At 53.4% G+C, this 14,589-nt stretch overlaps 1 protein-coding gene across 2 annotated transcripts in view; it reads left to right on the forward strand.

Moving 5' to 3' along the window:
* Nucleotides 1–14,589, forward strand: part of LOC119955649 (collagen alpha-1(XXVII) chain B-like) — a 605,839-nt gene that overhangs the window by 350,301 nt on the left and 240,949 nt on the right. For both annotated transcript variants that reach the window (XM_038782071.1, XM_038782070.1), the window contains exons 25-26: nucleotides 3,364–3,417; nucleotides 7,799–7,852. In XM_038782071.1, the coding sequence (XP_038637999.1) occupies nucleotides 3,364–3,417; nucleotides 7,799–7,852 (108 nt within the window). The remainder of the gene's footprint in view (nucleotides 1–3,363; nucleotides 3,418–7,798; nucleotides 7,853–14,589) is intronic.

The following is a 14,589-nucleotide window of genomic DNA, read 5'->3' on the forward strand; positions in this document are numbered from 1 at the left end:
TACCTGACTTTCAAAACAATCTGTCATCTATTCTGAGATTCATTACATCCACCATGGGTGATAATCAGACTAGTGTGTGGATGGAGCAAGGAAAGAGTTGTCATCACAACTGTTGGGGTCGAGTTTAACCATTATGGCCAAGCCTTTGGCCTTCTGATCTTTTGATAATGTCCCGTGAAAATTTTGCATTTTGCAGCTCGTACCCCGGCAGCCATGGAAATATTTTAAAATTATCTTTACAATCCATTTATGCAAGGGCCTGGTTGCTTGACAACTCATGAATCTTAGTCTCCTGCCACTTTGGAGTTGACTAGCCAGAGATGACACAATGGGGCAATTTTAATCTAACCTGACTGGATTCGGTGCTAATCTGCTTTTCCACTCTGCTCGATTTTAGTCTCTTGCGGAAAGCGATGCAGCATCATCAATACCCTCAGGGTTACCCTCTCAATTTAACTGGACCAGCTGGACACAAACAGGTCAGAGGTTAGGAGCTCACCTGACTCCCCAAAGCCTGACCACCGTCTGTCTACAACAGGGGTGGGCAAACTTTTCCGTGCAAGGGCCACATTCAGAAATTCACAATTCACAAAGGGCCGCATAGTATATTAAGTAAAATAATTACTTCACCCGGTTATGATTCTGGGCGCCTCATATAGAACATAGAACAGTACAGCACAGAACAGGCCCTTCGGCCCTCGACGTTGTGCCGAGCAATGATCACCCTACTCAAGTCAACGTATCCACCCTATACCAGTAAGTAACCCAACAGCCCCCCCCCCCATTAACCTTAAAAAAAAATTAAAAAAAAAAAAAAAAAAATTAAAAAAAAAAATTCTTTTTTTTTTAATGACTTGGTGGGCCGAAGAAATACCTTTGGCGGGCCGCATGCGGCCCGCGGGCCGTAGTTTGCCCACCCCTGGTCTACAAGACACAGGCCAGGAGTGTGATGGAACACTCTCCACTTGCCTGGATGAGCGCAGCTCCAACAACACTCGAGAAGCTCGACACCATCCAGGACAAAGCAGCCCCCGCTTGATCGGCACTTCATCCACCGCCTTCAACGTCCACCCCCTCTGCCACTGGTGCACAGCGACAGCCGTGTGCGCCATCTACAAGATGCACTGCAGGAACTCAGCAAGACTCCATTGACAGACCTCCCAAATACATGAACTCTACCACCTGGAGGAACAAGGGCAGAAGACATGTGGGAACATCACCACTTACAAGGTCCTGTCCAGGCCGCACACCACCCTGACTTGGAAATATATCGACCGTTCCTTCACTTGCTGGATCAAAATCCTGGAATTCTCTTCCTAGCAGCACAGTGGACGTACCTACATCTCAGGGGCTGCAGCGGTTCAAGGTAGCAGCTCCCCACCACCTTCTCAAGAGCAATTAAAGATGGACAATAAATGCAAGGCCTAGCCAGCGATGCCCACATCCTATGAACGATTGGAAAAATTGGGATGTAAATCTAGAATTCCACCCAGTCTCACAGCATTCCCGCCGGTTAGTTTGCTTCAGATCTTTCCACCATATTTGGCTTTTTACATTCTCCACCTGTCTACTTTGAGGGTGCGGCACATATTTTAAGGCAATGACAGTCCCCCCCCCCCCAACGTGAACTGCAGCCGTCCCACTGATCGATCTGTAAAGGAGAAAACACATCTGAACCCTTCGCAAAAGAGGGATTCATCCCTGGAATCGGGGACGGAGATTGTCCTGTGAGACGAGATTGAATAGTGCAGGCCTTTAATTCCTTGAATTTGGAAGAATGAGAGGTGATCTCACTAAAATGTACACAAACCTTTAGGGGAGGTGACAGGTTAGATGCTGAGAAAATGTTTCCTTGGCTGGGAAATCTCGAGCATTCGGCCACAGTCTCAGAATAAGGGGCGGGATTCTCCCATCGGGAGACTAAGTCCCGACGCCGGAGTGGAAACCGGAGTGTTTCACTCCGGGGTCGGAGGTTGCTCCCAGCCCCCTATTCTCCCGCCCCCGAGGGGCTAGGAGCGGCACCGCGTCATTTGCGTGCGCTGGGCCTTGGCGCCACATAAAAGCGGGGCCACGTAAACGACGCGGCCGGCGCCGCGTAAATGACGTCACCCGCGCATGCGCGGTTGCCGTTCTCCCCACGGCCGCCCCGCAAGAAGATGTCAGATGGATCTTGCGGGGCGGCGAAGGAAAGGAGTTCCTCCTTCAGAGAGGCTGGCCCGCCGATCAGTGGGCACCGATCGCGGGCCAGACCCCTTTTGAGGCCCCCCTCTCACCCCCCCCCCCCCCCCCACAGGCCGCTCCCCCATCGTTCCCGCGCTGTTCCCGCCGGCAGCGACCAGGTGTGGACGGCGCCGGCAGGAACCTGTCGTGTTGGGCAGGCCGCTCGGCCCAGCCGGGACAGAGAATCGCCGCTCGCCCGTTACAAACGGCGAGCGGCGATTCTCCCAGCGGCCAGCCGTGAATCTCGCCGCGCCGGTTTGGGGGGGGGGGGGGGGGGGAGAATCGCGTGAGGGTGCTGGGGCGGCGTGGCGGGACTCGCTCGGTGCCCTGGCAATTCTCCCACCCGGCATGGGGGGGGGGGAGAATTCTGCCCCTGGTGTGGGCCATTTATAACTGAGGTGAGGAGAAGTTTCTTCTCCTACCGGGAGTCTTCTACATTCTCTGCTACCGAGAGAGCACGGTACTACCAAGGGCAGCACGGTAGCACAAGTGTCTAGCACTATGGCTTCACAGCGCCAGGGTCCCAGGTTCGATTCCCCGCTGTGTCACTGTCTTTGCGGAGTCTGCACGTCCTCCCCGTGTCTGCGTCGGCTTCCTCCGGGTGCTCCAGTTTCCTCCCACAGTCCAAAGACGTGCAGGTTAGGTGGATTGGCCAAGATAAATTGCCCGCAGTGTCCAAAAAGGTTAGGAGGGGTTATTGGGTTACGCAATTAGGTGAGGGCTTAAATGGGTCGATGCACACTCAATGGGCCGAATGGCCTCCTTCTGCACTGTATGTTCTACGTTCTATAAGAGTCATGCTCAGCTATTGAGCCTATTCAAAGGAGAGGTTGATAGGTTTGTTGATGCAAAGAAAATGAAGGAAAATGGGGATAGTGCAGGAAGGTGATAAAGGAGCCGCGATCATTTTATTGAACAGGGGAGCAGAGTCAAAGGGCCGAGTGGCCTACTCTTGCTCCTATCTCTTATGTTCTAACGTGCTTCAAAGCTGTTCGGAAGCGCACCCTTTGCTTCCAATGTGCAATCATTGTTTTGACTGGATCGCTGGAAAGAGGGGTGAAATGGTCGGGGACTGAATGTGCTGCAAACCTTGATTTTCCTCTGTGTAACAAAATAACTTTTCCACTTGTTTTCCTTTACCAGGGAGAGCCAGGATTCATGGGACCAATAGGAGAACTCGGGAAAGTTGGAGAAAAGGTACAATAAACGCACAGCCAATAATTTGCGATCGAAGTGAGCTATTGGAATGCAGGAAGCATTTAAATGACACTTGAATATCAGCGTGTTCGTAAGGGTCATTTGAACAGAAGTGATGGGAATACAGTGGCGTCTAAACCTGGCGACACACTGGAGTTCAAAAGGCTAATGCCAGTCGTGTTCGCCAGCTTTACCAGCAAGATAGCTCCCTGCCTCCTCCACCTGCGGCCTAGTGGTAATGTGACTGAGCTAATAGCCCAGTCAGACCAATGTTCCAGAGTTCATGGCACTGTGAAGCAACAGTGCTAACCACTGTGCTACTGTGCTGCCCAGTGTTGTATAGTGTTATCCGATAGTAATTGGACACAGAAACAGGCATTTAATCCGACTGGTCCGTGCCAGAGATTTTGCTCCACATGAATCTCCTTCCATCCTTCTTCACAGACCTCCATCAATATATCCTTCTACTTATATCCTTCCATTCCTTTCTCCTTCAAGTGCTTTTCAAAGCCCCCACTTTTGGAAGGAAAGGTCTCCCTAATCCAGTTTTTATTTGGGATCATGGCCTCTTCTAACGGTGTCAGCTGTAACTCAGCGGGCTCTGGCTTCTTGAGTCAGGGGCTGTGTGTTCAACTCCCAGAGATCTGAGCTCCAAGATGGAAGCTGGCCCTGCAGCGCAGTATGGAGGGAGTGCTGCACTCCCCACGGTGCTTACTGGTCAGACACCAATCCGGAGTTCCCCCGGCGAACGTTTTGATCGACCATGCACCGTGGGACGGGAGTCGCACGCAGACCAGGCCCATGAGGAAGGGCTCTTTCCCTTCCTCAGGGTTAGCACAGTATCATAGATAAGCTGCAGAGCTGGGCTGAGAGGTGGCAGATGGAGTTTAATGCGGAAAAGTGTGAGGTGGTTCACTTTGGAAGGAGTAACAGGAATGCAGAGTACTGGGCTAATGGCAAGATTCTTGGTAGTGTAGATGAACAGAGAGATCTCGGCATCCAGGTACATAAATCCCTGAAAGTTGCCACCCAGGTTAATAGGGCTGTTAAGAAGGCATATGGTGTGCTAGCCTTTATAAGCAGGGGGATTGAGATTCGGAGCCACAAGGTCATGCTTCAGCTGTACATAACTCTGGTGCGGCCGCACCTGGAGTACTGCGTGCAGTTCTGGTCACCACATTATAGGAAGGATGTGGAAGCTTTGGAAAGGGTTCAGAGGAGATTTATTAGGATGTTGCCTGGTATGGAGGGAAGGTCTTACGAGGAAAGGCTCAGGGAATTGAGGTTGTTTTCGTTAGAGAGGAGAAGGCTGAGAGGTGACTTGATAGAGACATAGAAGATAGTCAGAGGGTTAGATAGGGTGGACAGTGAGAGTCTTTTTCCTCGGATGGTGATGACCAACACGAGGGGACATAGCTTTAAATTGAGGGGTGATAGATATAGGACAGATGTCAGAGGCAGTTTCTTTACTCAGAGAGTAGTAGGGGTGTGGAACGCCCTGCCTGCAACAGTAGTAGACTCGCCAACTTTAAGGGCATTTGAGTGGTCACTGGATAGACATATGGATGAAAATGGAATAGTGTAGGTCAGATAGGCTTCAGATGGTTTCACAGGTCGAAGGGCCCGTACTGCGCTGTAGTGTTCTATGTTCTATGTTCTATGTTCTATCACAGTGGTTAGCCCTGATGCTTCACAGCGGCGGGGTCCCAGGTTTGATTCCCAGCTCGGGTCACTGTCTGTGCGGAGTCTGCACGTTCTCCCCGTGTGTGCGTGGGTTTCCTCCGGGTGCTCCGGTTTCCTCCCACAGTCCAAAGATGTGCAGGTTAGGTGGACTGGCCGTGCTAAATTGCCCTTGGTGTCCAAAGAAAAAAGGATAGGTGGGTGTGTTGAATGTATTATGCCAATAATCCACCTGTGTATTTGTATCTGTGCTGTTGCCCTTGTGGGCTTCTCCTATGGGCCATTGTATGGCAATATCCATAGGGGAACATGTTGAGGCATGTATGGGCTCCGACCATGGCTCCTCCCCCTTGAAGGGAGGTATAAAGAGCAGTCGACCTGTAGGCGGTTCTCAGGATTGGATCAGTCGCAGGCAGGCACTGTTCTAAGTTGATTAAAGCCACGGTTTACCTCTACTCTTGTCTCGAGTGAATTGATGGTCGCAACAATGGGGTTACTGGGTTATCGGATAGGGTGGAGGTGTGGGCTTAAGTAGGGTGCTCTTTACGAGGGCCGTGCAGACTGGGTGGGCCGAATGGCCTCCTTCTGCACTGTAAATTCTATGATAATTATCGGGGAACGCGGATGAACTTACCAATTCAGGGCCATTTAACAGAGCTCCCAGCATTTTGCTGATGTGCCCCCCTCCCCCCACCCCTCCGCCACATAGGGAAGGGATCTGATTCACGGAGGCGGTCCCCACACACCAGCCCCAGGGTGAGGGTCACTGTAGCTGGAGAAGTGCAAAGCAGGAAAGGCAGTGCCAGCAGCCCCATCCATTGCCTCACCTCAGTGGAGTTTCCCCCTTCCTTCCGTGGCCACCTGAGTTTTCATATAGTTTTTAAACCGATCTGTCTGAGCTCTCGAGGTCTCCTGCCAGCCTCAGCAGCGACCACCTCCCAGTGCGAAAGAGTGTCGTAACGATCAACCCAAAACCCCAAAAGCATCCCAGCGCCATTCTTGGCTTTGTGTGTTTCCTGAACCCTGCAGTACGGTTTCGAGCCAGGCACGAGCATTCCTAATGTTGCATTTACTGCAATCGGTATCTCGAATCCAAATTGCAAGAGAAACATGCAATAATGTAGCCTTTCACAACCACTGGCCCAATGCTCCCCAGCCAGTATCGTATTGGTTGAGTTTCACAGTCATTATGGCATGGCAGGAAGCCATTCAGCCCGTCAAATCCCTGCTATCATCAGCCAATGGGAACATCTTTTCTTTGTCTACCTTATCTAAACCTGTCATCATCTTGTGCACCTCTAGATCACCCCCCCCCAATGTCCTTCGCTCCCAGGAGAACAACTCCGGCTTCTCCAACCACACCTTGTAGCTAAAATCCCTCATTTACCTGAACGGAAGCATTCAGGTAAATCGCCCCCACATTGTCTCAAAGAGTTTCACGTTATTCCGGGAGTGCGGTGACCAGAATTGGACTCAATCCTCTTGCTGTGGTCCAACCAGAGCTTTAGAAAAGTTCAGCGTAACATCTCCTGATTCTGCCCACGAAGCCTCTATTTATGAAGCTCAAGGTTGCATAACTTTGCTGATCACTTTCTCAATATGTCTATCAATATATTTTCTTTTGTTGGTTCAAGGGATGTGGGCATCGCTGGTTGGACCAGCATTTCCCATCCCTAATTGCCCTTTAACTAAGTGGCTTGTTTCAGTGAAGAGTCATTCACACTGCTGTGGTTCTGGAACATTTGTGAACCAGGTGGGTTTTTACGAAAACTGACGATGGCTTCATGGTCATCATTAGACTTTTTGGGCTGGATTCTCGGGTCTCCGACACCGAAATCGCGTTCGCCATCGGCCGGAGAATCCCCGTTTTCGCTGAAATCGGGGGCGACGCCGCTTTTGCGATTCTCCGCCCACTCCAAAACGGTACGGTCCCCGCCGCATGGACGGCCTCAGGACGTCACCTGAGGCCCTCCCCTGATGTTCTGCCCCCCCCCCCCCCACCCCCCGATGGGCTGAGTTCCCGGCGGCGTGGGTCACTCACGCCATTTCCGTGAAAGCAACGTGGTGGCTGCGGACTGAGCCCAGCGCCGCCGCTGTCGGGTGAGAGCCGCTCCCCGGGCAAGGAGGGCTGGGGGCACCTATGGGGGTGGTCCGGGGGACGGTATGTGGCAGGCCGGGTCCGCGTGCGCCACGCATGCGCGCCACGCATGTTGCACGGCACGGCCGCTTCAGGCTGGCGCCGTAGGCACGCACGGCCACAGACCCAGCCATTCTCCGGCCATATCCGCCAGGGGCTTTACCACTGGCTTCAAATCGGAGAATCCAGCCCCATATCATTCCAGATATCTTTCACCTGCCGGGGTGGGATTTGAACCCAGGTCCCCAGCCATTAATCTGGGTGTCCGAACGAGTCCAGTGACAATACCACTAGACCACCGCCTCCCCCTATGCCACCTTCAAAGGTCTATGCACATGATCGCCCAGGTCCCTCTGTCCCCACAGACCCAGAGCGGGATTGCATTGGAACAGTACATTTCACTCGAGGTAAAAGCGCAGTTACGAAACATCATCATGCTGTGCTGAATCAACGAAGGTACACGTTGCAACCTAGAGAGCTTGGCCCATCTAACCTGTTCTTGGAGAAGGTATGCTGTCGGTATTGTGGAATTCCACTGAATGGCATCTCCTCTTGTTTCCACAGGGTGATCGTGGCGAAACGGGTCCTCCAGGGCCTCCAGGTGTTAAAGGATCGATGGTAAGGAGTAAGTCTGTTCTCGCTTGCTCTCTCCTTTTCTTCCCCCCCCTCTCCCTCCTCCTCCCTCTTCCTTTCCTTCCCCGCTATTTACCTCCGCTACTGTCTGCTCCCCTCCCTTTACTCTTTCCCTCACCTTTTTTCTCCCCTCCTCACACTGTTTCCCCTCCCCTCTCCTCCCTTCCTTTATCTCTTTCTCTCTCTCCTCGCCCCTCGCCTTCTGCGGACAAATTTTCTCCGTGGTAAAGCTTCTCTGCTGTGACAGATGATCAGCATCACAGGTTGCACAGTAGACTAGATGGCTATATATCCGCGATAGGCTACGTTACACACCTTCGGCAAGATTTTCCACATCCCCCCCCCCCGCTTTGCGGGTTCTACCAGTCCCGCTACTGTCAACGTTGATGCATGATGGTGGGGGCAGCACTGCCCCAGAATCTCGGCCTAAACTCTGACCAATGTACAATCTGAGTTCCACCTTTCATATTCAGGCCACTGAATAGGGTTTCGAGCGACTGGGGGCCACGTTCTTGTTATTTTTATTTTCCCTGCCCTGTCACCGTGACGCCATTTTGAACGACGCGTGATTGGGAAATCAGAGTTAACGTTTGGGGCCGGCGAGCTTTGTTCTGATCTAATCTGACGTAAAAACGGGGAGCGCTGCAAACGCTCGGCAGCTCTACGGCCGCAACTGTGCAGACAGAAACCGTGCGGACGGGCGGAATCGTTTCAGACCCGCCGAGGCAGGCCTGAGAGGGCCGAGGTCAGGTCAGGGAATTGACCCCTGGCAAGATCGCCCTGTGGCAGGTGGAGACTGGCTACTCAGCCAAAAAGGTCAGGTCGGCGATCTGTTTCATTTTATTGCCAGTCCCCCCCCCTCCCTCCCCACTGAGAACCCCCCCCTCCCTCCCCACTGAGAACCCCCCCCCTCCCTCCCCACTGAGAACCCCCCCTCCCCACTGAGAACCCCCCCCTCCCCTCCCCACTGAGAACCCCCCCCCTCCCCACTGAGAACCCCCCCCCTCCCCACTGAGAACCCCCCCCCCTCCCTCCCCACTGACATCCCCCCCAAGCCCGACAAGCGCCGGCAGCAGACCCGGTGTCGGCCCACGTGGCCTCCCAGCCGTGACCACTGCTTCTTTTACTGAGGCACAAACCCTCCCCCTCTGATTGACCCTCCACAACCTGAATCGAATGGTGGACCTGGAGCCACTCTCTTCATCAGCCTCCTCCGCGAAGATCTCCCAGTTGGGCAAGCTGACTGGTCAGGGCATGGGTCACAACCTGGAATGAGTCGCTGGCTAGGCCAGCGTTTCTTGCCCATCCCTAGTTGCCCTTCAGAAGGTGGTGGCGAGCTGCCCTTTTGAACCGCTGCAGCCCCTGAGGTGTAGGTACAACCACTGTGCTGTTAGGGATAGTGTTCCAGGATTTTGACCCAACGACAGTGAAGGAGCGGCGTTATATTTCCAAGTCAGGATGGTGACTTAGTGGGGAACCCCCAGGTGGTGGGGTTCCCAGGTATCTGCTGCTCTTGTCCTTCTAGATGGTAGCGGTCGTGGGTTTGGAACGTGCTGCGTTAGGAACCTTGATGAGTAACTGCACTCGGCTGCCACTGTCCGTCGGTGATGGAGGGTTTGAATATTTGTTGATGGGGGAACAATCAAGGGGGGCTGCTTTGTCCTGGATGGTGTTAAGTTTCTAGAGTGTTGCTGGAGCTGCGCTCATCCAGGCAGGTGGAGAGTTTTCCATCACACTCCTGACTTGTGCCTTGTAGATAGTAGACAGGTTTAGGGAAGTCAGAAGGTCAGTTCCTTGCTGTAGGATTCCTAGCCTTTGACCTACTCTGGTAGACATAGTATTTATAATTGTCCTTCTGAAGGGCAACTAAGGATGGGCAATAAATACTGGCCTCGCCAGTGAAGCCCACATCCCATAAATAATTTTTTAAAAATAGCTCGTCCAGTTCAGTTTCTGATCAATGAGTTTTCCTCTGATTCCCATTGACTCCAGTTTAGCTCGGGCTCCTTGATGCCACACTCTGTCAAATGCTGCCTTGATGTCAAGGGCAGTCATCTCACCTCAACGTTGGCATTCTGCACATTGTCCTTATTTGAACCAAGGCTGTAATGAGGTCAGGAGCTGAGTGACCCTGGCGGAGTAAGTGTCACTTGATAACACTGTTGATGACTCCTTCTACCACTTTTCTGATGATTGAGAGCAGACTGATAGGGCGGTAATTGGCTGGGTTGGATTTGTCCTGTTCCTTGTGTGCATGGTACACCTGGGTAATTTTCCACATTGCTGAGTAGATGCCAGTGTTGTAGCTGTACTGGAGCAGCTTGACTAGGTACACAGCAGGTTGTGGAGGACAAATCGTCAGTACTATTACTCCACCATTGAGGATGGGGACATTTGTGGAGCCTCCTCCTCCAGTGAGTTGTTTAATTGTCCACCACCATTCAGGGCTGGATGTGGCAGGACTGCGGAGCTTAGATATGATCCATGGTTGTGAGAACGTTTCGCTGCTTATGCTGTTTGGCACACAGGTCGCTTCGCCAGGTTGACACCTCAGTTTTCGGTATGCCTGGTGTTGCTGCTGGTTGAGCGGGGGTTTGATCCCCTGGCTTGGCGGTAGAGTGGGGGGGGGGGGAGGGATAAGCTGGGCCATGAGGTTACAGATTCTGGCTGAGTGCAATTGTGAAGCCGTTGATGGTCCACAGCGTCTCGTGGATGCCCGCTCTTGAGTCGCTGGATCTGTTCGAAGTCTATCCCGTTTCGCACATTTTGAAGACCTCTCACAAATAAGGAAAAGCTGGCAGACGGGTTGGTCAGCAGGTTACGCAGATTTGAGGTGATTGACAAAAGAAACAGAGGTGACATGAGGAAATAAAAGCAGCGAGTTCTTGTGTTCTGGAGCATTCTGCTTGCACATGTGGCTTCGGGAGTAACTTTTAAAAGCGAATTGGATGAATTGTCGAAGAGATAAAAATTTACAGAACTATACGGAAAGAGAAAAAGCTTGGGGTCAATTCAATTACTCCACCAAGGAGCTGGCAGAGACTCAATGGGCCGAATGGCTGCCTGTACTCTATCATTCTCCGATTCTATTGCAGTCGTGTATAACTGGAGTAAATGCCGGGTCCATCAGTGTTTGAAAGAGATTAATGTTCAAGGTGGAGTCTCACTCTTTACTATCGGTGTTTCAAACAACTTGCTGCAATACAAGAAGCATTTCCCAAAGCAGACTTTGGCCAGACTTTTCCAGGTTTTGTCGTGACTTTCACTGCATCCCGGTGCTCCATCTGGTGGCCAAAGCAAGTCGACATCATCAATATTCCCATTGAGACCGGCTGGGCCTAAACCGTGTGTTAACCTGGGATTTGAATTTGGACTGGGCTCGATTTTAATTCCGTGCCAGTGAATGGGATTTGAATGAGTTGAAATCTCGCTCAGAGTATCTGGCAGACAGTTCAATGTTCTCTCAACCTAATGTAGTCTGGTCTGGTTTCACCAGAATTCCATATCCATAAAATCTGTAGAATCCCTACAGTGCAGAAGGAGGCCATTCGGCCCATCCAGTTTGCACCGGCCCTAGCAAGAGGCCCCGACCTACGCCCACTATATCCCCGTAACCCCACCTAACCGGCGCATCATTGGACTTGAAATGATCTCAAGCAATTAAACAGTAAACTTTTGCAGCTTTGTCACAATGTTGAGGAACAATTTGCCGTTAAATAAATCCATTCGGTGTCTCTCTTTGGACCAGGTTTAATTCAGACGCAGGACTGTGCTGAGACGCAGGGCTGTGCGGAAACGCAGGGCTGTGCAGAAACGCAGGGCTGTGCTGAGACGCAGGGCTGTGCGGAAACGCAGGGCTGTGCAGAAACGCAGGGCTGTGCTGAGACGCAGGGCTGTGCGGAAACGCAGGGCTGTGCAGAAACGCAGGGCTGTGCAGCGACGCAGGGCTGTGCAGAAACGCAGGGCTGTGCGGAAACGCAGGGCTGTGCGGAGACGCAGGGCTGTGCTGAGACGCAGGGCTGTGCGGAGACGCAGGGCTGTGCGGAGACGCAGGGCTGTGCAGAAACGCAGGGCTGTGCGGAGACACAGGGCTGTGCAGAAACGCAGGGCTGTGCGGAGACACAGGGCTGTGCAGAAACGCAGGGCTTTGCGGAAACGCAGGGCTGTGCAGAAACGCAGGGCTGTGCGGAAACGCAGGGCTGTGCGGAAACGCAGGGCTGTGCAGAAACGCAGGGCTGTGCAGCGACGCAGGGCTGTGCAGAAACGCAGGGCTGTGCGGAGACACAGGGCTGTGCAGAAACGCAGGGCTGTGCAGAAACGCAGGGCTGTGGAGAGACGCAGGGCTTTGCAGAAAAGCAGGGCTGTGCGGAAACGCAGGGCTGTGCGGAGACGCAGGGCTGTGCTGAGACGCAGGGCTGTGGAGAGACGCAGGGCTGTGCAGAAACGCAGGGCTGTGCGGAAACGCAGGGCTGTGCGGAAACGCAGGGCTGTGCAGAAACGCAGGGCTGTGCAGCGACGCAGGGCTGTGCAGAAACGCAGGGCTGTGCGGAGACACAGGGCTGTGCAGAAACGCAGGGCTGTGCGGAGACACAGGGCTGTGCAGAAACGCAGGGCTGTGCGGAAACGCAGGGCTGTGCAGAAACGCAGGGCTGTGCGGAAACGCAGGGCTGTGCGGAAACGCAGGGCTGTGCAGAAACGCAGGGCTGTGCAGCGACGCAGGGCTGTGCAGAAACGCAGGGCTGTGCGGAGACACAGGGCTGTGCAGAAACGCAGGGCTGTGCAGAAACGCAGGGCTGTGCAGAAACGCAGGGCTGTGCTGAGACGCAGGGCTGTGGAGAGACGCAGGGCTGTGCAGAAACGCAGGGCTGTGCGGAGACACAGGGCTGTGCGGAGACACAGGGCTGTGCAGAAATGCAGTGCTGTGCGGATACGCAGGGCTGTGCGGAGACGCAGGGCTGTGCAGAAACGCAGGGCTGTGCAGAAACGCAGGGCTGTGCAGAGACACAGGGCTGTGCAGAAACGCAAGGCTGTGCGGAGACGCAGGGCTGTGCAGAAACGCAGGGCTGTGCAGAGACGCTGGGCTGTGCAGAAACGCAAGGCTGTGCGGAGACTCGGCTGTGCGGAGACGCAGGGCTGTGCAGAAACGCAAGGCTGTGCGGAGACTCAGGGCTGTGCAGAAACGCAGGGCTGTGCAGAAACGCAGGGCTGTGCGGAGACGCAGGGCTGTGCAGAAACACAGGGCTGTGCAGAAACGCAGGGCTGTGCGGAGACGCAGGGCTGTGCAGAAACACAGGGCTGTGCAGACCCCATTCCATCTGTATGACTGATCTGTAATCTGAGAAATTCGAGTCTCTCCTTCAAACCAAAAAAGAAAACTTGCATTTCTGTGGCCCCCCTTTCAGACCCTCTGAGTGGCCCAAAGCACTTCACGGGCAGAGGAGCGCTTTTTGAAATGTCAGGCGCGATCTAATGTAAGGTCCCCGTCTGGATGGGATTAGTGGGATTGTTCCTGGCGCCTGTGGAGGTGGGAACGGCCCCGCTATCAAATGGCACTCTCTTATTTTTCGGGCCGCAGTGGGAAACGTTCCCCCCCCCCTCCCCCTCCTGCACCCCACCTCTTACAGGAAGGGCATCCCTCGGCCCGATCCCCGGCGCGCAAGAAAATGCCACCTGGGCAGCTTGGCACTGCCAGCTTGGAACACTAGCAGTGCCCTGTCACCCTAGCAGTGCCAACCAGGCACCCCTGCATTGCCAGGGTGACACCCAGGTGGCACTGCCAGGGTGACCAGGTGGCACTGCCGGGGTGCCAGGCTGGCAGTGCCACCCAGGTGACATCAGAAGTGCCAGGGTGCCACTCTGCACAGATTCCAACCACCCGGGGAAGACTCCCCCAAGTACCATTCCGTCTGTGGGGACCAGCACTAAACAACGCCCAGCTGGGGGTCTCCTTGGCAAGGCTGGTAGATCCCGGGACCCGGTTAGACCTGGCATCGGCAGAGTTAAGTGAGCAATTAAGCTCACTTAACCATGCAGGTCTGGATGCCGCCCATCATGGGGCGTAACGACTCAGAACATGCATCTCACGGGACCTACCGGCCACATCCCGTCCCAATTCCAGCCGGTAAATCGCACCGGCAGCCACTAATGTAGGAAACACAGCAGCCAAAATGTGCACAGCAAGCTCACACAGACAGCAATGTGATAACAATCTGATCATTTGTTTCAATTGAGGCTAAGTATTGGTCAGGAAAGTTCCGCAGTTCATTTATCGCCCATCCCTAACTGCACTAGAGAAGGTAGCGGTGAGCCGCAGTCTGTGTATAGAATCCCTGTTTATTCAGCAAGGAAATGGTTAACTGCTGGGTCACGTCGTTTGTTTGGATAGTTGCGTCGGGTCCCTGCTTATCCAACAGGAAGAGCTAAGATAACAAGAGTTTAGAAATGAAATTCTTTCAGAATTCAGTGTGCGCCTGCCAAAAGCTAGAACAGTTTCAGCAAAACCAACATCTAGATCTCAAAACTGATGCTACGGGCATTAAAAGGAAAAGACACTTTGCCGCCAATGAAAGACAGAGGCTGCATAATATTTGCTGAAATTTCACAATTCACATATGGTTAGCCCCGTACAGTTACAATTGAAATAAAGTCATGAGTGTGGTCTAGTCCTCATAATGCTGTGCAACAGAATGGTGGCTTTGGGTTTGCACTCGTATGATTCACCG

The sequence above is a fragment of the Scyliorhinus canicula genome, chromosome 21, assembly GCF_902713615.1.
Source record: "Scyliorhinus canicula chromosome 21, sScyCan1.1, whole genome shotgun sequence".
NCBI classification, from domain to species: Eukaryota; Metazoa; Chordata; class Chondrichthyes; order Carcharhiniformes; family Scyliorhinidae; genus Scyliorhinus; species Scyliorhinus canicula.